At 35.3% G+C, this 21502-nt stretch overlaps 3 protein-coding genes across 4 annotated transcripts; all 3 read right to left on the bottom strand.

Moving 5' to 3' along the window:
- Positions 1 to 1680: 1680 nt before the first annotated feature.
- Positions 1681 to 19944, bottom strand: LOC114713282 (plant cysteine oxidase 3-like). 2 transcript variants are annotated; one of them, XM_028897894.1, is made up of 6 exons: positions 19941 to 19944; positions 5782 to 5878; positions 4695 to 4846; positions 3829 to 3991; positions 2308 to 2508; positions 1681 to 2096 (listed from the first exon to the last, which is right to left on the bottom strand). In XM_028897894.1, exons 4-6 carry the CDS (start codon positions 3989 to 3991, stop codon positions 1969 to 1971), a joined length of 492 nt encoding a protein of 163 aa, XP_028753727.1. In that variant the 5' UTR covers positions 4695 to 4846; positions 5782 to 5878; positions 19941 to 19944; the 3' UTR covers positions 1681 to 1968. The 2 variants fall into 2 exon arrangements, with proteins under 2 accessions (XP_028753727.1, XP_028753726.1); XM_028897893.1 differs by lacking the exon at positions 19941 to 19944 and having other exon boundaries at positions 5782 to 6070.
- Positions 6940 to 8430, bottom strand: LOC114713281 (protein STRICTOSIDINE SYNTHASE-LIKE 11-like). Its single transcript, XM_028897892.1, has 3 exons — positions 8195 to 8430; positions 7848 to 8120; positions 6940 to 7429 (listed from the first exon to the last, which is right to left on the bottom strand). Exons 1-3 carry the CDS (start codon positions 8428 to 8430, stop codon positions 6940 to 6942), a joined length of 999 nt encoding a protein of 332 aa, XP_028753725.1.
- LOC114713280 (phenylalanine--tRNA ligase beta subunit, cytoplasmic-like) lies at positions 12047 to 20148 on the bottom strand. The gene is given in 22 exon segments (XM_028897891.1): positions 12047 to 12326; positions 12468 to 12583; positions 13263 to 13346; positions 13458 to 13553; positions 13916 to 14023; positions 14339 to 14413; positions 14596 to 14672; positions 14675 to 14729; positions 14961 to 15092; positions 15219 to 15347; positions 16086 to 16253; positions 16350 to 16476; positions 16931 to 17007; positions 17183 to 17224; positions 17433 to 17474; positions 18667 to 18733; positions 18981 to 19096; positions 19181 to 19310; positions 19734 to 19791; positions 19794 to 19830; positions 19907 to 19962; positions 20047 to 20148. Coding segments are annotated over 21 exon segments (1803 nt in total). The 5' UTR covers positions 20105 to 20148; the 3' UTR covers positions 12047 to 12326; positions 12468 to 12514.
- Between the last annotated feature and the right edge of the window lie 1354 nt (positions 20149 to 21502).

Raw genomic sequence — 21502 nt, 5'->3', positions numbered from 1 at the left:
TAAGTGCAAATGAGCAAATAAAATTTGAAGATTTACAACAAAAGTTTATAGATTTGCAAGTGAAATTCGACAATTTCACTTGCTCATTTGCACTTAAACACTTGCATTTGGGGTTATGACTTCTATTATGTTATTTGTAAATTGCCTAATTTTTGTTGTAAATTTCTAAATTCCACTTGTAAATCGTCTAATTTCACTTGTTCACTTACACTCAAACACTTACATTTTGAGTTGTGAATTCTCTTGTGTTTAACAAATTTGGGTTGTAAATCCATAAACTTTTATTGTAAATCTTCAAATTTTACTTGCTCATTTGCACTTAAACACTTGCATTTTGGGTTATGACTTCTATTATGTTATTTGTAAATTGCCTAACTTTTGTTGCAAATTTCTGAATTCCACTTGTAAATCGTCTAATTTCACTTGTTCACTTACACTCAAACACTTACATTTTGGGTTGTGAATTCTCTTGTGTTTATCAAATTTGGGTTGTAAATTCATAAAATTTTATTGTAAATCTTCAAATTTCACTTGCTCATTTGCACTTAAACACTTGCATTTGAGGTTATGACTTCTATTATGTTATTTGTAAATTGTCTAATTTTTGTTGTAAATTGCTGAATTACACTTGTAAATCGTCTAATTTCACTTGTTCACTTACACTCAAACACTTACATTTTGGGTTGTGAATTTTCTTGTGTTTGCTAAATTTGGGTTGTAAATCCATAAACTTTTATTATAAATCTTCAAATTTCACTTGCTCATTTGCACTTAAACACTTGCATTTGGGGTTATGACTTCTATTATGTTATTTGTAAATTGTCTAATTTTTGTTGTAAATTGCTTAATTACACTTGTAAATCGTCTAATTTCACTTGTTCATTTACATTCAAACACTTACATTTTAGGTTGTGAATTCTCTTGTGTTTGCCAAATTTGGGTTGTAAATCCATAAACTTTTATTGTAAATCTTCAAATTTTACTTGCTCATTTGCATCTAAACACTTGCATTTTGGGTTATGACTTCTATTATGTTATTTGTAAATTGCCTAACTTTTGTTGCAAATTTCTGAATTCCACTTGTAAATCGTCTAATTTCACTTGTTCACTTACATTTGGACTGTTGCGTTTATTTTGTTATATGTAGTTTTATTTGCATTTTATGATTGAATGGGTTGCTTGGCTTGGTGGTTACAACCTTTTTGGTGTGCCAAGGGGTCCTGGGTTCAAACCCTCCCTTGGCCACTTTGTTTTAAACAAAAAAACTCCGGCCACCGGAAGTCCCGCCGGAGTTACTGTTCCGGCCACCGGTGACCGGATCCCGACGGCGGCCACCCGCCGGCGCCGGTCCGACCGGTAGCCGGAACAGTAACTCCGGTAAATATTTATTTTTTAATAAAATAAAAAGGGAGGGGTATTATTGTAATCTCACTCTAAAAATTAATATCAGATTGGTCCCTTGGTCCTGCAGTGAGGTTTCAGAAAGTTTTGGGGGCTCTTTGAAATTATTTGCCTTCTACGGTCCTACAGTGAAATTCCCCCTTGAAAAAAAGTTACTTCTCCCACCGCTAATCCAAACACACCCTATAACGTTTGAATTTTTATCGGGAAAATTACCTACATTTAGTGTCAGGCATGTTTCGAATAGAAAATCACATCCAAGGAACGGAAGGAGACATGTGACGAGAAAATCCAGTTATCACTATAGCCATAACCTTTGACTGAATATTTACAGGATTTATGACTCTCGGATAAAAAGATGATACATCCCGAAGAAAAAGAAAAAGGGATAAATACGGTAATACGGATTCTGAATCAAGACTTTACTCCCAAGTATGCATACACGAAAAGGAATCCACCAGAAAATGCTACGTATAATTACTTTAGATCCTCCAGGAGTAAAAGGATGGCAGATATTTTCCAGCATTCATGTCACCCACACATCAAACGGGAAACATACAGCCAGAGCTAGGTCTGGATAGCCGGACCAGAGTAAACCCCCTGCCGCATGGAAAGGTCACTAGGCGTTTCTATCTCAGCAAGCCAAGCATATTCCTCCTCTTTTCCATCACATACCTTAGATCCATTTCCCGTTGCTGCAGTGTAGTAACAAACAGAAAACTCTGAGATATGGCTCTGATATCCGATTCCAAATGAACAAACGAGTTTACAAGAATTTTAAGCAGCATTGGCATACTTTAGAATGGGAAAACGCAATTGAACTAAAGCAGTCCTCGTTTGCAACTTGGGGTTCAATCAGTAGTATGATCCACAGAATATAGGCAACGTTTGTTAGCAGTTAATTACCAAATGCTGAATAAGGATAATCGTGATAGTATGTGCACTTCCTTCCTGCATCTTCACTGTAAGGAGGTGCGAGAATGTCTAGCACAGCACAGGGGGTCACTGCCGTGAAACAGTGCAGATTACCACCTTCCTTTGGATACAGAACTGATGTCTCGCATGGTGCAGTCAAAACTTTATCAACTGCCAACTTCGCCAGTCGTACTACAAGGAAGGGGAAAAACCGAAAATAAGAGATGCTCGGAAGAATTATAAATTACTTGACAGAGAAAGGCAGGAAGTATAAGGCAAGAAGTGATGATTTCCAAATTGACTGATGTCCAAGAAAAAGCTCCAGAATACCATATATGATCAAACAAATTTGGGTGCTCGATGTTCAAGAAGAGAGTTCATGAGTAATATACAAATTGGGTCCTCAGCAATAACAGAAGTAGAATTCATAGTTATTATAAACCAAATTTGATATCATAGCAAAGGAATATAAGAATCGATATATTTTGAAGAAACCTCATGTAGAAGGGAGTCTATCTTACTTTCGTATTTTATTACTTTCTTTTTCACTTTATTTAGCATATGGGCTGCAAGTGGGATGTTTCCTTCTTGAGAAGGAAACCTTTATTTTATTTTTTATGCTTCCTTCATAAGAAGGAAACCTGAGTAGTGGCTTCTGTAAATAGCCACCATGCAGCACATGCAAGTATATTTTGATGAATAATGCGATTTGCTGCTTATGACCCCCCCCCCCCAAAAAAAAAAAGCTCTTTCGCTCTGTTTCTTCCCCCTCCATTTCTGTTACTCGATTCTCTCTTCCCCTATCTGTCTCCCTCATAATCCCCTTTGTTTGCATCTGTACAAGTGTGTGAGTGTGTTACATCACATAGTGAAATCATTCTGACTTGTAAGTTGCAACCATTTGCTCGTCTTGTGCTGATTCAAACCATTTACTATGTTAATCAGAAAAAAAATGGCTGCCATCATATGAAGGCAATTGATTGCATCACTAGACATCATTATTGTTACCTTCATCGTAGAGAAGGAGGAAGAGAGGCAATAAATTTTGTGACCTATTGAGGTTTGATATCATTAATAGAATAAATTAATAGAATAAATAAACCAAAAACAAAGATAGACCACATTATACAGGGGAAAACAAACCATGAGTCCTATTGATTATAGAGTCCAGTAGATTTAAGACAATCAACTATATGAGCATTAGATAATAGATGTTCAGGATGACTATTACACGAGTCATCATCATGAGCTTAGAGTTGATCGCCATCACATCTGCATCTGCGTGCTCATAGTTCCCAGCCAGGAGACTTGTGGTTTGAGAAGTCTATGAAAATATATTGATTTTTCAAGCAGTGGTCTACTTCTTTTCTTACATAATTTTCCTTTTAAATGACATGTATTGTAGATATTTTGAGTTCTGTAAGGAAGACTACACTTTGGCAGGACAAGGTCTTCACTTTCAAGGATGAACTAAAGAAAGGAAGTGAAAAATGTAATATAATTATGTCATACCTGGAGCACTTCCAGGTTCCTTGTTTTCTACAATGCAGGGAGGCTCGACCCAGTCATAAGCTTTCACATGCAAAGAACCATAGAGGAGTTTGCTAAATACAGTCATCCCCGGGTGATCATGGAGTGGAATCACCGAAGAAGTAGGAAAGCAGAATATACACATCTGCACCAAATGAATTTGTTTTATTCTTAAGAGTAAATTCCATTTCACAGTGGGTGGAAAAATCACAAGAAAATCATTATGATTAATTTTTAGATACAGACATCATGATCAGTCTGACTGCAAGAAAATAAGGAACAGTTTAGATAAACCTGAGTTCTGAGTCACACATGTACCGATAATCAGGTACTTTTGGTAAATTAAATACAAAGGCACTTGTTTCTTTAGAAGATAGATAAAACATAAACGACATATAAACACAAACAAGCCTAGACCCCAGAAATGAAGCTTACACAAATGGCAAGATAAACTATTGGCCTAGTTACACTAATACTATTTTACTATGTTTCTTTCAATTAAGAGTAAAATTTACAAATTAACAGCATAGAATGAGAGAAGAGAAGCTGAACAGTATATGTGCTGCTAGCAAATGGCTAGAGTAAATGTCAGCTTAAGTTTAAGAAATCAGCATGCAAATACTAGTTCCCATTTGAATGACCAGCAGATACTCAAAGGGCTATGGCTAATGGGTTTCATTTTCACCTTCTACCCCTTCTTTTTTATTTGCTACTGCCCTTCAGGCCACACATAATATGAACAAGAGACAAATATAAAATTGCAAGTCAGATCACTAACTCATCACTTGTGAGTCTAGAGGTTTGACATGTCGGTTCTGTAACTGAGTAAATGTCACATCAAAGCTCACCGTAAAACTGTCACCTTCATGAATATCCACATATGTTATTGGTTGAGCCCATCGAGCTACCCTATTCAGTTGGGTAATTCCAAAGAATCCATGGCCTCGATCATCATCTGAAGTTTCCTCTTTAAGCCCAACATCAGCTGGTTGAACAGTGTCTGCTAAGTCATGCATTGTTAACAGCGCATGAAAAATCATTCATCATAGTATTCTAACCAGAGTTAAATTCCAACCTCTTGAGATCATAAAGTTATCTGTATTTTGTCAGTAAAGAGACTCGAAAGATCATTCATGCAAAGCAGCAACCAGGGAAGTTTAGTACATATTATATATTGCATACGTCTTCTTTTTCCTTGCCTTAGAAATGGATTTTATTTCCCTCAAACATATTAACCGGGCTGCAGCATAGCTTACAATCTAAACATAGAGAACAGTTTTATTTCAAGTTTTCCTCCAAAAATTTATTTTGATAAATAAAACAAACTAGACAACTGTCTAATACCAATATCAAATTCTAAGGCTACTGTAAAATTACTTGATAGTTTAAGCAACAGGCTGAGTTTTACGCAGAAATAGATTAATCTTTTATGAAGCACTTCAGAGTTACAGAGGCCAGAAAAAAGATTCTTGAATTGATGTCCTCCAAATCATATTAAGCCACCAATTATGATTTTTCTCAAAAAGTAAAAATTTTCTAGAACCAGCCAATGACACGCCCCCTGGAAAGCCAGTTTACACAGGTCCATGAGTGCACAAGTTTTATAGTTCTAATATCTTTCTCAATCAGTATTAATTACAAAATTATTTATTCCTCACAGTTTCTACAGATAAAATGAAATGCGTTCCATCCTTCAAATTAGAGTCGAAAATTTCAAGCATTGCAATGTTAATTCTATTCTAATATGAAAGAATTAATTCCAGCGTTTTACTTTAACACCCATAACAACATTGACAATAGTCGCTACTTGCAGCACTAGCTACGAGCACTATTTGTTTGAGCTACCCATAAGCATAGTTTTACGACTGAGTAAAACTATAAGTCGAAGAGCATAACAATAGAAAAAATGCACATCTAAAGTTCAATAAAAAATACCAAGAACTGAAGAGAGCTTCTGTAAGGCTTGAGAAGAAGGACGAGGTGTTCCGGAAGGCGTGAAGATCTTGTTGCAGTGGTCGTACAAAAGCTGGACCTTGGAGCTTTGCTGCTTCATGCTAAAGTATCTACGGAAGGAAGCGAAGACCATGTCCACCTTATCGGATAATTTTTGTAATTTTGGAGGCATTTTTATTTTAATGGCCATCCATAAGTAAATCTGTGTGAGAACAATTGATGTGAGAGCAAAGCAGTGCAAAATGCAAAATTTTTCAGAAAAATTTGCTGATTTTTCCAGTTTCTCCCGTAAATCTGTTTTCCTTCGAACCAAAAAGACGGGTCACCAATTTCGGTAGTTCGGGTTGTCCATTTCTTTTTCCATGGTCGAAAATAGCCCATTACCCAACCCGAGCCCATTACCGGAATTTCCCCCCTCTCATCCTTTTCTATTTTTTTCCCTCTTTTTTTTAAAACTAAAGTTTAACAATTAATTATTATGATAAATTTTCGCTCTTTTGTCCCCAAAAAAAATTCTCTCACCCCTACATCTGTTCAATAACATTTAAATATTCTTTTATCAAAATATTTTTTCTGGTATTTAAATTAAAATTAATCTTATAGTCTAAACATTTAATTATTCCGTATATGAAAATAACTAAGGTGATTATAGAAAATAGAACACGATAACAAAAATATTTATTTTGCAAGAAATTATTAGATTTAATTTGTTATTAAAGAATCAAATGTATACTTGTACATATTGGTAGACAAGTGTACATTTTTTTTAATCAAATCAACGTAATGATATTTACCTATGTTTTTTTTTTTGGGTGAACGCTGTTTAACTATCTTGGTTTACAATGTTAATGTTCTATTATTGAAAAAAATCATTAATCTTTTGGTTTATTATTTCATGAAAAATTTGTAATACATTCTATGTTTAAATTTGTAGAAACATATTGTTCATGTATGTGGGAAAAGTATGGCGTATTGGGAAAAGCCGCGCGTGTACTGCAATAGAGAAGGAAAGAGATATTATAAATCTCTCTGAATTATTTGATAAATGACATGTTCTCCATTAGTATCTTATGCCACCGTACCGTAGCAACGTGGCAAGCTGGGTTTGGTTTGGAAGCTTAAAAACATTAGTATTATCTCTTAAGGCATGAAAACATTGACATAGGAAACATCAAGGGAAGCAGAATACAGCTTCCCGTTAAACTCCTGAACTTCACTCACCATTTCAGTACCATATTCCTCAACCAGGGCCACTTCTTGCAAAACAAAACCATTCCCATCCACTCTCACTGCCAGAGGCAGAACCGGCGGCCTTGACGGTGGTGGCGATCCCACCTGGTTGTTCACCGCCACCCAGAAGTCCCCCGCTGAGTTCCTCTTGATATTATCTGGTTTTCCAGGGAGCTGTAAGAATATTTCTGATGTGTTTTGTTTGTCACCTTCCAGCCAGAATCTCTGGACTCTGTTGGCCATGAACTCGCTCACTAACACATATGAACCGTCTTTGCTTACAGCCACCCCAGATGGCACTGCTAGATCTCTAAGCAACACACTCGTTTCCATGGTGCATGGGTCGAATTTGACCAGGCTTCCCGAATTATCTCCACTCCTAAGTAGTGTCGGTAGATCTCTGAAAATTTTGTTCCGTACATTTGATGTTTTTAGTATCCAATCCACCGTGGTTTCAATAATAAGAAGAAAGAAGTATGAAAAATCCCAGTTCATTAGTTCCTGATCATTTTTTATAGGTCTGCTAATTTCTATATTGGTTCTCTAGTTCCTAGCCGGCTCTTCCATTACTTTTTGGGTGCATGGCTAGTATTATCTGATTTTAATCTCTTCTGCAGATCTCGCAAGAAGGCATGCTATTTGATTGAGCTAACTCCTTTGAATGTTGTTAATCTGACCCAATGAAAAGATTGGTGTCCTTTTTTGTTTCCCCTGTTAGGTCAATCAGTTGGGTCTGATATTTATCGTGGGCAATGATAGTTTCAACATCCCCAGCTATGCAACCTTGTGAAGACAACCAAGAGGAAAGGATTATTTACCTGATCTGGTAAGTGGTGCTAGCTTCTGTGAAATAAACAACTCCAGTTTGAGGGTCTATATCCAAGCCTGCTAGAAATCGAAAAGATTTCCCTTCTACACAAGAAACAACTTGGGTTGGAGACCCTCCAGAGGAAGGCACCTTCATGAGTCCAAAATAAGCATCTGCTATGTACAGTTCGCTTGTCTGATAATTGAAAGCCAATCCCAATGGCCTCCCACATGTTTTTTGAATTTCTGAAAAATCAGAAATCCCATCACAGATGGTTTTGTTCCTGAAGCATCAAACATCTAGTTTTAATCAGAAGCAGACCTCTCTTAAAGGGCATGTGCAGAATCAAAAAATTACCTGCATGGCGAGGAGGAAGCAAATTCAACAAAACCATCACTTGGTCCTACATATTTTAAGATTCTTCCGTCAGAAGCACCAGTGTAAGGTCCTTCACCGACTGAGTCAAATGCCAGAGATTCTGGACCTGTGAGTGGTGGTGGCAGAAATTGCCTACTCAATAATCTGTTGGAGTTAGCGACAGAGGAGGAACAAATGAGGAGAGCGAAAACAACAAGGATAGCTATATTCGACATGATTGCTAAATGCTAATCAACCCCAAGGTCCTGAGGCCAAGGTTCATGAATTTATTAGCTATCTATACAAAACCTTCTATGGTCCCTTCCCTCACAATGCCGAACATCATCCTTGTCGCAATTGTGAGCCAGAAAGATGAATTTGGGGCCGAAATTAGTCTGAAACTGCGCTCATAGTTTGCTAGATCTTTTGGAATGACCTGTGAATAAGAACAACATTTGCGGCACGTAAAGTCAAAGATTATCGAGCAAGTCACAAGAGTCGCGGCCTCTTGACGACAGTTTTTTGCAGTTTTTGTGGCAAATCCATTGAAGCTTGAGAGTTTTCTTCCCGACCCAAGTGTCCTCTTTGGAGTCATTCCATGAGCTCCCGATTTTGATCATGCTTGACGTATGGAGACACCGCTTCTCGCCGTGTTCGTTTTGAAAGGCTTGCCCTCAAACTTGAAATGAATGGAGAAATTATCAACAAATAGAATGTGAGATCAGGGAGTGCAAGGTATTCCATTAACCGATTCTCATCATCGTGTTCATTTCAACGTCGGATTAGGGGGGGAGTAGATCAGTAATATCAAATACTTCCTCCGATCTTTAATATAATATAATATAATATAATATAGGAAAAATTAATCTTTTGGCCCTCTAATTTTTAACTTATTTTTAATTTAATCTTCTATCTATGACTCGACGTGACTCAGTCTCTGAACTTTCAACTCGGTTATGACTTAGTCCTTTAACTTTTCACATTTAATATAAATTATGTTGAGTAATCATTAATTATCTGATGTGGCAAAAATATTATTTAGAAGTATTAAAAATTGCAATTAGAGCTTCCAGCATGAGGGGGGAAAAAAAGAGCATCAGCTTTCTTCCTCAACCACTCCGGTGGGCCACGCTGGGAAAATTCAAAAAAGGCTACAAATGTGCACCCAATATAAGTCAGCCGCACCGTATGCAGCCCAAGCCCATGACAACACTATATAATTCCAATATAAATTAGCACTATCGAATTGTATCCTTGAAGTTGAATCAATTACACAACTAAAAGCACCTTGGCACCTTTATGTCCGTTACTTTTGACATTTGGAGACCAGGTTAGAGGAGCATAGTTCAAATGGAGTCTCATGTATGGCATAAAATTGCTATGGTTTCCAGTAATCTCTATTTTTGGTCCACCAAACTTTTATTTACTTGTTTTTCACATCTATTCTTATTGCATCTGTTGGCCTTGTCGAGGTGGATGAAGAAGAAAGAAGAAAGCTTATGTTTTTTTCCCCATACAGGAAGCTCTGATTGCCATTTTTAATACTTTTAAATAATATTTTTGCCACATCAGATAATTAATTGATAACTCAACATAATTTATATATGAAAAAGGATTAAATTATTAAATGTGTAAAGTTAAGGGACTAAATCATAACTAACTTGAAAGTTTAGGGACTGAGTCGCGTCAAGTCATAGTTAGAAAATTGAGTTAAAAGTGAGTTAAAAATTAGAGAACTAAAAGATTAATTTTTCCTATAATATAATATGATATAATATAACACTCACTCTGTAGTTTAAATTTTTTTAAAATTTAAGTTACGTTAAGAATCAAAAATAGCATTCGTTGAAATAATTAAGATCCCTTTTTATTGTAAATTAATTATCTAATAATCTAAGACTCATTTTGTAGATAATTTCTTTGCGTAGTAAGCATAATTTTTTTGATCAAATACTTGATTTGAATGATTGACATTTATTTTTAATTAAAATAAATAACACAATAATAATAATAATAATAATAATAATAATAATAATAATAATAATAATAAAAGAGTTAATATGACTTTTAGACCATCAAACCTTAAGTTTATTTTTATTTTGATTTTAATCTCACAAGTTTTAAATCACAGGTTTTAATCCTTTTAATTTCTTTTTATTTAGAATATTAATCCTTATAATTGAATAAAAATTTTGAACATGTAATCCTATTATTAAAATTTGAGGAACAAGAATTGTATTAACTTAAAAAAAAATCAAATTAGTTGATACGACACAAAAAGCGACGTCATGCTCATGTGGGGGTAAAAGAGGGTAGCAGATATATGAAGCAATGGAAGAAGACATCCCCCAAAAAATGGCATGAAATTTCTCACTTTTCATTGTATCCTTAAATACTCGTTTTTTGAACTCCGACCAAGCATGACGTTATCTCTTTCCCTTTGTATACTATGCGCTCTTTTTACCAGACGAAAAATATGGGATAATTAGTTTGCTAGTCTTTATAATTTCATTCAGTTTTGAATTAGGTCTCTATATTTTTTTTTCTTTTATCATATCTTTATTGTTTGCTCAGTTTTGATAAGGTCCTTCAGTTCCAACACTATTAGTTTAAGTAGAGAAAGGTTTACGTGGCAGGTATTCATTGTCTTCTACCTCACCTCTCCCTCCCTCCTCCCCTCAATCTCCTTTAAACCACCCGATACTCCCTCTGCATCATCATTGTTCTGCTTGCCCACCTTTTCAACTAACAAACCCCCGCTCTCCTTCCTCACTCCCCCTTCCATTCTCACTCTCTCTCTCCTTCGTTTCTCTCTCTCTCTAATTTCTACGAATGAAGACGATATGGTCTCTAACATTCATGGTGTCAAAATTCTCCATGTATTAATTGTATTGTTAAACCCTTGGACAGTAAAATATTGAGTTTCCACTAGAAGTCATAACAGCGACGGTATCAACCTCCTGCGAGCTCACCAACAAATGTTTGGAGATAGTTTCGTTTCTAACTTACCGCATTTTCTTGTCTGATTGGGTTCTTCACCATGATTATCATGGGAAGAACTTGTTGTTCTTGAAAGAATCTCTCATGACAGTGAAGGTAGTAGAGAGAGAGAAAGGAAGGGGGAGAGAGAGTGAGAGTGAGAATAGAAGGGGGAGTGAGGAAGGACAGTGGGCCTTATTAGTTGAAAAGATGGGCAAGTAAGACGATCATTATGTAGAGAGAGCATCGGGTGGTTTAAAGGAGATTGAAAGGAAGAGAGAGGGAGAGAAGCTGAGGAAGAAGACAATGAATGCTGCCACATAAGCCCTTATCTACTTAAACTAACAATGTTAGTAATGGAAGGACTCATCAAAATTGAGCAAACAATAAGGATTTAAATATAATAATAAAAAAAACTACATAGATCTAATTTAAAATTGGATGAAACTATAAAAACTAGCAACCTAATTATCCCCGAAAAATATTACTACTTCTGATCCTTAATATAAAATTTTATTTGACTTTTATTTTAGTTTTAAATATAACAATCCAATCCATTTTGTCTATTATATTTATGCATTTTTTCTTAAAGTAATCCTTCTAACAATGTTAGTTTTACCAATACACTTAATTAGTAAAGATATTTTAAAAAAGACTACATATTTATTACAAATAACTAATTTAACTTCTTTTCTTAATCTCTTCAAATTAACTAACTAGTTCTTATAATTAATAACAGAAGTAGTAAATGGACTTCTAAAGAATCACGCAATATGAAATGCTATGTCCACTGACTTCCCCTTGATTAGCAAACATTCTCGCCACTCCCCTTTAGCATCAAATAAAATTCGAATTTATCAAATACAAAGCCTGTAAGGCCAAAATCAAAGTTTTTTCTTCCTTCCCATATAAAGCTATGCAACTCGGAAGTCATTTTTATCAGGTAGCAAATAGCTTCCAATAATCAAAACTGTCAAGTAAATAAACAGCCCTTTTCGGGCAAATATGTTATTCCATTTTCCCAGTTACAGTTGCTTTAAGTTCCCAGGAAACCCATGTATGATGAACAAAGCAGTCAAGCGGTAGAGCTCCTAATTCACAGCTTGAAGGTGCAATGTGAATCAAAAGAGGCAGTGGGGGAACACCAGCTTACCTGCAGAAAAGTCGGCGAATATCAGCCCAAACAAAATTACCCGGGAGAGAGGAGGGGAGTAATAATTGAGGGATGATGGTGTGAATAGCTGAGTAAAGCTACTTGATGAAGAAAATACAAACTGCATTGTCAATGACTTACAACAGATAATATTGATGAAGACACTCACATCTCCAGTTAGTTAATCTCTATAAGAAGCTTTCAATGTTGAGTTCTGCGAAGGAGCAGGGATCAGGAATGTCAAAGTTGCTTAATACCTGAAAGAAAACATAAGCATTATTGGTTATAATGCATCTGACCCCAAAGCACATTATCTGATTGGTTTGCACCTGCAAGGACATTCTGAAACTTCTAGATACAAATAATATGAAATGTTGAGGAAAATGTGCCAAGTCAAATAGACACAACTATTGCCACTGAGATATAATTACATCGTTGGAACACTGAAGTATGCACTCCATGCCTCCTTCTAATTATTTCCACTCGCTAGACAATACCTCTCGCACCGGCATTTATGGGCATATTAGCTTGTTAGACAAACAACAGACAATTACAAAGATAATAAAACAAACCCCTATAAACATAGGCATGCAAAACGAACTAATAACTTTCCATGCTAAGGCCCTATTTGTGAATGACGTGGTCTTTTGCTTCTGGTGGTTTGTGACAGCAAAGTGTAGAAATTTGCATTTGATATCTTCAATAATTGTGGTTCTTCTGAGAAGCACCCAACACATAGTTGCTTATAAGGATATTTACCAAACATTGTGAATATTATTCAATTTATAGCATCTTAAATAATGTTTTTATCAAACGGCAGTTTGAATGTTCTTCCACAATCTTCCATATCGTCAACATCGCAGCAGCTTTTAAGGCTCACAACATTGCCAAATAAGCCCTAAATCAAGCCAACAGAATTTTAGTAATCACAAGTACCTCCGGGTGAACAATGCCAAAAGTGCCGATGTGGTGTCCTTTGTAAACGATTTTAGCTTGCCTACCCGCAAGAAACTCGGGCTCCTTCATTAAGCAGTTACGTCAAGTAATCAGCAGCAGCATAAAACTTTACGGAGAAGAGCTTGGAACACAAACATTCACACGCAAGAGAACATCTATGCAATATATACTTACATCTGATCGCACAATATAATAACCTGTTCTATCACCAGGTGAAACAAAAGGAACCCCGTTCTTTTCCATTACTCTGTCAACCAAGCCATGAACTATCTGCATATCATTGAAATAAAATTTAGAAGTATGATAATCCAATTTACTTTTCTTATCTCTAGAGGGAATTCATTGTAACAGTGAGGAGCAGGAGTATTTATTATCAACCATAAACTTTATAAGGGGTAAGGCAAGTGAGAACTTGAAGCTCTGGGGCAAAATAAAAAAAGCAATCTAGGGACATTTTTTTTTCCCAAAAGAAAAACAAGTATAGCTCTGTCCTTCATGCTTTTGTTTTTATTTAAAAAATCCCAACTTGGTCAGGTACAGTAAGCACTACATAAAAGTATTATGTATGATAACTCGGTATTCAAAGAGCAAAAATACTAAATGAAGTTCCATGACATCAATGCTTATTATACCTCAAATCCTGCATTAGAACCACAGTAAAGCGCAGCAAGTTGGCGTTGATTTCTGGCACCAACATCTTTTGTGTCATCCAAGACCACAATATCACCAACTTCAAAAATCTGAACCAACAGATAGCAAAGGGATGAATCCAGAAACTTGTTATGATGCAGAGGTATAGTTATCAAATACTTTATAGTAACACAAGACTAAGACCAAAGATACTTTAGTGCCAACAAACAGATAGTGCAATCGGCAGAGAACTCAAAAGGCAACATTGAAGCCTTTATTAAAAAAAGGTGGTTGAGACTCCAACTAATTTATGCATAGGTCATCAATTAAGTTGATGTTCTTATTGAAAAGTAATAAACAAATTTAGCTGATTAAGTTCAAAAATCCAACAGGTTAACAGATATGGGTAAGAGCTAAAATGATACCTTTATGGGCTTCGGATGGTCCTTATTGTGAGCCACAGTTTTCAAAATGCCTGGCATAAGACTAGTTCTAACAGCCTGTGAGAATAGGATAAAGTATTAATATCTAGAACTAAAGCCATCTGAGAATTGAAGCATGAAAAATATCATAGTGAGGCAACTAAAAGGGAAGATAAGCGTAATGAACTTTGTGAAGGTCAGGGAACTGCTGAGCAAACAATGAGTACTCAAACTTATATGCTGATATAATGCATGCAGACCTCAAAATCTGAAGATCTAGGGTTTCCAATGACAACGGATATTGTTTCGTCATCTTTACGATTCAGCATGCCAAATTTTCCTTAGAAGAGCAAAGTATAAAAGTCAAGACCTCTGTGAATCCCATCATTGCCACCTGCAAAGAAGATTAGGGAATGATGAGACTCAGATAAATAGAAAAATTTAAATAAATTAAGCCTAACATATAATGAAAATGATTTACTTTAAACATTTAATGGATTATTTTATAGATAAGAGTGGCATGTATTTTTGTTATCCAGAAAAGAAAAAGAAAAAGAGCAGAATATATTTTAAGCCTGAAAAGCATGAACCTTAAACCATAATGGTTAAAGCACTTGCATTATACCTCTTTTCTGATAAGATCGCTGAGTTCATTCAAAGGAAGTAATCTCAAGGAAGCAGCCAACCTCTTAGAGCCCTTATTATCAATGATTGCTTTATCCTTAATAGCATTGAATCCATAAGCAATTGCAACATCCTACAGAGAGAAAATTGAAACACGCACATATCAACAAGCTGTCAGCACAATATGCATTTAATGGATCCAGGTCTTTGACAATTTGAATGGCAACAGTTCATTGACCAAGCAAATTCCTGCCAATACCTCCATAACATCACATGGGTGAAGAACGTCACTTCTGGAAGGAGGAACAGATACAACAATGTTACCCTGCTTATTGTCAGCCACAGATTGTTTGGCAAGCAGCTGCATTCGATTTAATAGTCCAGTGACCTGAAGAAAAGGATATCTCTTAAGCAACAAGAACAGCAAATTAAGCATTATTTAATGCTTTAATTAGTTCAGAAAACATCAGAGCCCTGAGTCCTGCGTTAAACAAGATAAAGTTAGCATATGTGCTTAAGGCAATGGACCATAAAGAAAGCCATGACATGGACAAGAATTAAATGATCAGCCAAAGATTATCAACAGCCAATTTGCAAGAAAAGGAACAATCCACTTAATCTATATGTTGCTTTGATGTAACTTGGTATTAATAATTGATCCATAACAAGTAGGAGAGTCAGTACAAAGCCTCTTCTATGAGGAATGGAAGAGGACGCAGAGGTCAAGGTAGTCAAAAGTTAATAATACTTGGCTACAGTGACCGGACAGCTGGAAAAAGCAAGAAAATAGAGGACAGTGAACAATAGCAGAAATAGAAAATGATCCCTGAACTCAAGAGGTTCGGGAATCTCCCCAGTCAACGTGTCTTTCCTTGCCCACTCCGTAGGAAAAAAATCCTGGGTAATAGTCATTGGCCTCAGCCTTCAGCATTAGCAGGCTTGGGTCCACCTTTAGTCCTCTTACCATCATAATCAGACTTAGACTTGTCCTTATCCAGCATATTGGACCTTTGCCTCTTATAAACTCAGCCCACAAATTTATTGGGTTCATCGGGCTAATAATCATTTGTTAAAGATTATGAAGCACATATACAATCTACATAAGAAAGGTACATGAAATAAATACCTCTTCCATTTCCAATGACACCCCAATCAGTCCAGTTATGTAAGACAGAGAAACTTCCATATTGTAGATAGATAAATCAGGATATATGCATGACTTTCCATCAGAGGAAATCACTTCAACTGGTTCAATTACAAACTTCTTCTCACAGTATTCTGAAAAGGCTGTTACCTGACAAAAGATAGAATAGGCTGCCACCATCAACATAATGGAAAAGAGAAAAAATGAGGTTGAATAGAGACAACGCAGTAAGCTACAGTTCTCTACCATTGTATTCAAAACAATCTTTGCCTTTGTCAGATCAGTAGCAGTACATTCAATAAATACGTTCTTTGTCTCTAGAGTGATGGCTGAACGTGCACCGTTTATAATTGGGGGTAAAGATAAAACAGTTCTGTCAAAAGAGTATAACATGTCAAAAATTGAATTGCACAACATAATTTGGGTGCGAATAAGGTCAAGTGCTACTATATCAGCTTGCAAAAATTACAATGTACGGAAACAGAGAAGAAGCAAAATCAACAAGGCTGCTTCTGCAAGTTAACCCAATAAACATTACCTATAAGCTAAGGAGAAACAAAACTATCTATGATCTTATATTTTACATTTGTTTGGCAATTATTAGACAGTATCTTCAAAATTGTATCTAGCAACACTGTAAACAGTATATATTACCAAAAAAAAAAAAGTGATCAAAGTCAGCATCCATAGTGATTCAACAAAATTAAATGTGAATAGGGCATCCTGGATGCAAACACAAGTTTGCAACAGCTAAACACGTACAATGGCAAAATGTTTTGAAACATTATAAGCTATTTGATGATCAGTATGCTAAAGAAATATAATACCTCTTAGAGTCATATATAACAGGGAATACTGGTGAGCCTTCAATTATGTGCAAGAATTTCTTCAGCTTCAAATCCGACTGTCAAACATAAACCAGGTAAATATTTAGAGTTGTCTCTAAACAACAACATCCTATTAAAAGATACTTTAATAAACTATCGACCCATAATTGAATGAATTCCAAGGAGGTGCACAAATAAAAACCCTTAGTTGGATATGCTAAAGCCAATAAAGAAATATTTGTAAGAACTCACTTTGTAAAACTCCATAAGCTCATCAGCCCTGAAGTTCTTTTCCTACAGCACCCAAAGGGAAAAGAAGATGAAAGTTGAATTTCAAAACAAAAATCCAGAGTAGTTTAAAACGCTTTTATCCTATTAGTATCATGCAACAGAGGACTGTTTAAGCCATATGCGTTGCACAATAAATCAATAAAATAAGAGTAACTAAATGAAGTGGTAGCAGTATGCAATTTCAAAGATATGTTAGTTTTAAAAGAAATACCTGCTTTAGTGGCACAAAATTTATACTTGAAGGAGGTAAAGCCTGGGGGTAAAAAACACACAAGGTAAGAATTATCAATGGCGTAGCTTTGCAGTAAAGCCTGTTAAATTTACCTACAGCATCATCCAGCATTTATGATACCAATAAACTTTGACGCACAACAATTAATTAAGTATTCAAAGTATTCGGGCAACAATAGAATGGAGCTAAGTAGGCCATATAACTCCAACCAGGGGGAAAAAAAGAAAAAAGAAAAGCAGAATCCTTCAACGCTTCTACTATGGAATTTAGATCGGAAAGAGAGAGAAAGAGGGGAAAAGAGAGAGAAAGGAACAGAGACCACGAGAATAATCTTAATAATTTCAGTGTTCCTAAATGACAAAAATGAAGCAGGTATGCTGCCCTTATTTACAGGCATAAGTCCTAGCAGATATAGTTCAAATCCTACTAATACAATTAAATCCTATCTAAATCCTCCTAATAATACTCCTCCGGTCCTTAATATAGGACTCAATTATTGAATTGATTTTGGTCCTAAATATAAGACCCATGTCTCATATTTATCAGTTTTCTTTAAATTATTCTCATAGATACTCCCTCATAATCAAGTAAAAGAGGGAGAAAGGGTATTAAGAAAAATAATTATGGTGTTTTAGAAAAAATGTGTCACTTTTCTTATAATTAGCTAACTTACCTAGCTTCCTTAATCTAATCAAATGAGTTAAACGGGTCTTATATTAAGGACCGGAGGAGTATAATCATACCAAATACTATTTCAATTCCAAATAAATCCTTCCTAATAATTAACAAATCCAACAAAATCTTATCTACTTCAAAAATTTCATACCAACTTTGTATCAGGATAAAATCTTAAATAGATTGACTTAGAAACGAACATAACTAGCAACTTCTAACCGGATCTTAACATAAACACTACCAATCAGTGATTTCAAACATGGTTTAAGACCATCTATCATACAGTCAACTCAAATGAAAGTGTATGCCACACTAACCAATAGAGAAAGAGATGTTGTAACACAGATTGTAAGAAGATACGTTTAGTGATAAAAAAGATGCATAGGCTAGGCAGCAAGTTCCAAGTTCCTAATAAGTAGGTTTCAACTTTCAACATAATACCCCAAGAGTCCTTCTAGATCCTGAATTCCTATTATGTTTTTCTTACTATCCTATATATATAACACAGAATATTCATGGTTTATATTTTAGCAGAAACCTCATAAGTGAAAGGGCCTTCCAACTTATCAAGATCATGAGTGCCAATTGCAACAAGAGTTCTTCGCCTGAAAAAACAAAATGAAGATTAAACATAGAGATAAAGTGTTGAAATGATCCTAAAAAAAGGCAATGCAGTTTAGAATTAAAACAGCATAATTTGATAAACCAATGAACAAGGATTACCCAGTTTTCCTTGAAAGCTAAGAAAATAAAGAATCTAAAGATTTAAAAATGATATAAAACATATAAACCAGTAACCAACCGTGCCCAAAGAGAATATGGATAGCAAATAAGTGAGTCAAACAACATTACCGGCAAATGTTTTGATGAAGCTTGTCTTGGAGATCAATAAAGCTGTTGTATCTTGCTTGATCAAATGTTACCCCTCTCAGTATGGCACAAACAATATATGGACGAATCAAAGATGTCTACAATGATTAACACGAGAGACACATCTCAGTTTCCAATCAGTAAATGGCCTTGAAAAAGTGGTTCAGGGATAGCATAACTACCTCTGGCTTAACATGCATTTTGAGCATTGCATCTTTACTAATGTCAGCCAAACTGTACGTAGGGATTTCCTGGACACCACAGAACACTCGGAGGGCTTGAGCTAGCCCTTCAAGGCAAAGCAGGTCATATCTGTGCAAGTAAAAGCATCTTAGCTTCGTTCAAGCATTAATTCCGTACAGCATACTTCATTATCATCGCTAATCTCTCAGAAAGTACAAAGCTTGCAACCCAAACCCAAAAAAAAAAAAAAAATCCCAAATTCAAGGAGAAACATAAGATGAAACCGTTAAATATAAACAAGTGGTTCAACCCCGATTGATTATACGTAGGCTCGAGCCAGAAGACTGTAAATCATTAAGTAAACTTAAAATGGAAGTTGGGCTTGCCAGTGCCCTGAAAGGAAAATTCGTCAACCAGCAATAACATTTAACGCATTTACAAGGTCATATCAAAGACTCTTTTTTGGGAAGCAAGGGCCAATTTACACCTACATTTTGATTGCATCTGCATGCACGAGGTAATTAAGGGAAAAGAATTTAAATGTAAGGGTACCTATTGGCCGGAACTTCGATTTTGTAGATAACTTCTTCACCTTCATCAACTTCTTCTCCAAATGCTTTTCTTTTCTCACAATTGCTTTCTCAGTAGTCTGTCAGAATCACATTGTATCAGTAAGATGAATCACATTTCTATCAAAACGTTTAAGTTTTGGTCAAAGAGCTTACAACGTCGTCAAGCTCGATTCCAAAACTGAAGCACAGGTCTTCGAATTCTTCTTGTGCTGGAAATTAAAAACGACAGCAAGTGTCAGTAACTGTCGCGCATTTGAAATGCTGGATAGATTGAAAAGGGAAATGAAGCTCACTGTAAGTCCTTCCTAGAGCTGCGAACAGACGATCCCGCCCGACACCGATGGTAGGCATGGTTGTCTCTCGAAGTCCCGATTGCAACCAGGCGACCTCCTCTGTTTCAAGTTTCAACGGAGACGGCTTCTGCGTTAGGTTTTGGAATGCCCAAGATGGTGCTTCGCTCAGTGGCGCCCACAAAAAACAGCTCGCGCCGCGGGAGAATTTACTCCCTTGTTATCTTCTTTTACCATCGAATTTATTCTCCTTTTTTTTTTTTTCCCAACGGTATTTATTCTCTCCCTCTCTTTTTTTGCCAACGGAATTTATTCTCTTATTAAAGTTTAGGATTCTTATTTCAGGCCAAAAAACAGAGTTTGGGATTCATATTACCACCTCCATATTTTAATATAAGAATTACTTCCCGGTCCTAAATATAAGACTCTTATACTAGTATAAGAGTCTTATATTTAGGATCCGAAAAGTATTTAACTAATTTAAGTAGATAAAAAAATTAGTTAGGTTAGTTATTTGTAATAAATAGATATTATCTTACTTAAAACTCTTGTGAATCAAGTGTCATTTGATTAAACATTTAGCATATGTAATTATTACAAAGTTATTTTGAAAAAATAGATAAATATAAGAAACAAAATAAATCAGAATCTTATATTGATAACCAAATTAAAAGTTAAACTAACTCTTATATTAAAAATAAAAAATACTCCTCCGGTCCTAATTATAAGACTCAATTGACTTATTTGAGGAGATTAAGGAAGTAAGTTAAATTGGTTATTTATAATAAATAAGTGTTGTCATTCCTAAAATATCCTTGCTAATTAAGTATATTGGCTAAAACTATCATTATTAGAAGGATTATCTTGGAAAAAAATACATAAATATAAGAGACAAAATGGATTGGGGTCTTATAATTAGGACCAAATAAAAAGTCAAATGGGGTCTTATAATAAGGACCGGAGGAGTAGTATTTACTAAAGTTCAAGATTAGCGTGGAATAATTTTTCTCTGCTACTTTTAATATGCTCACGTGACATATTCTTAATCCTGATTCTCAGGCTAATAATATTTGTATAGTATAGAAATCTTAATTAACATTTTAATTGTAATTTTTAAATTAAACCTGTCCCGTAGATATTTTTATGATAAAAATATAAATTTCTTTTTAACTTGGATAAAAATATACCTTCAATCTTCTAACTTTTTTGGCCAAAAAAAATCTCCTAATACTATGTTTCAGTTTTGAATTTTTAAGGCATATTTTCAGTTTTTTAACTCTAAGATTTTTATTTTAGATAATGATTTTTGTCAGTCATTCTTATTTTTAAAATGGGACTTTTGCCTAGACAACTATGAAGGAGAGCAGTACTGCTTCCTCAGTGGCAGTGGACGATGAGAGTTCTCATTGATGTTATAAGATTATTAGTGTTCATCTAATTTTGATCCAATCAAACGCTA

Source organism: Neltuma alba, unplaced genomic scaffold (assembly GCF_004799145.2).
Source record: "Neltuma alba isolate B1F8T4 unplaced genomic scaffold, ASM479914v2 tig00011422_pilon, whole genome shotgun sequence".
NCBI classification, from domain to species: domain Eukaryota; kingdom Viridiplantae; phylum Streptophyta; class Magnoliopsida; order Fabales; family Fabaceae; genus Neltuma; species Neltuma alba.
The sequence above is the reverse complement of the archived record's forward strand: the minus strand, read 5'-3'. Positions and strand labels throughout refer to the sequence as shown.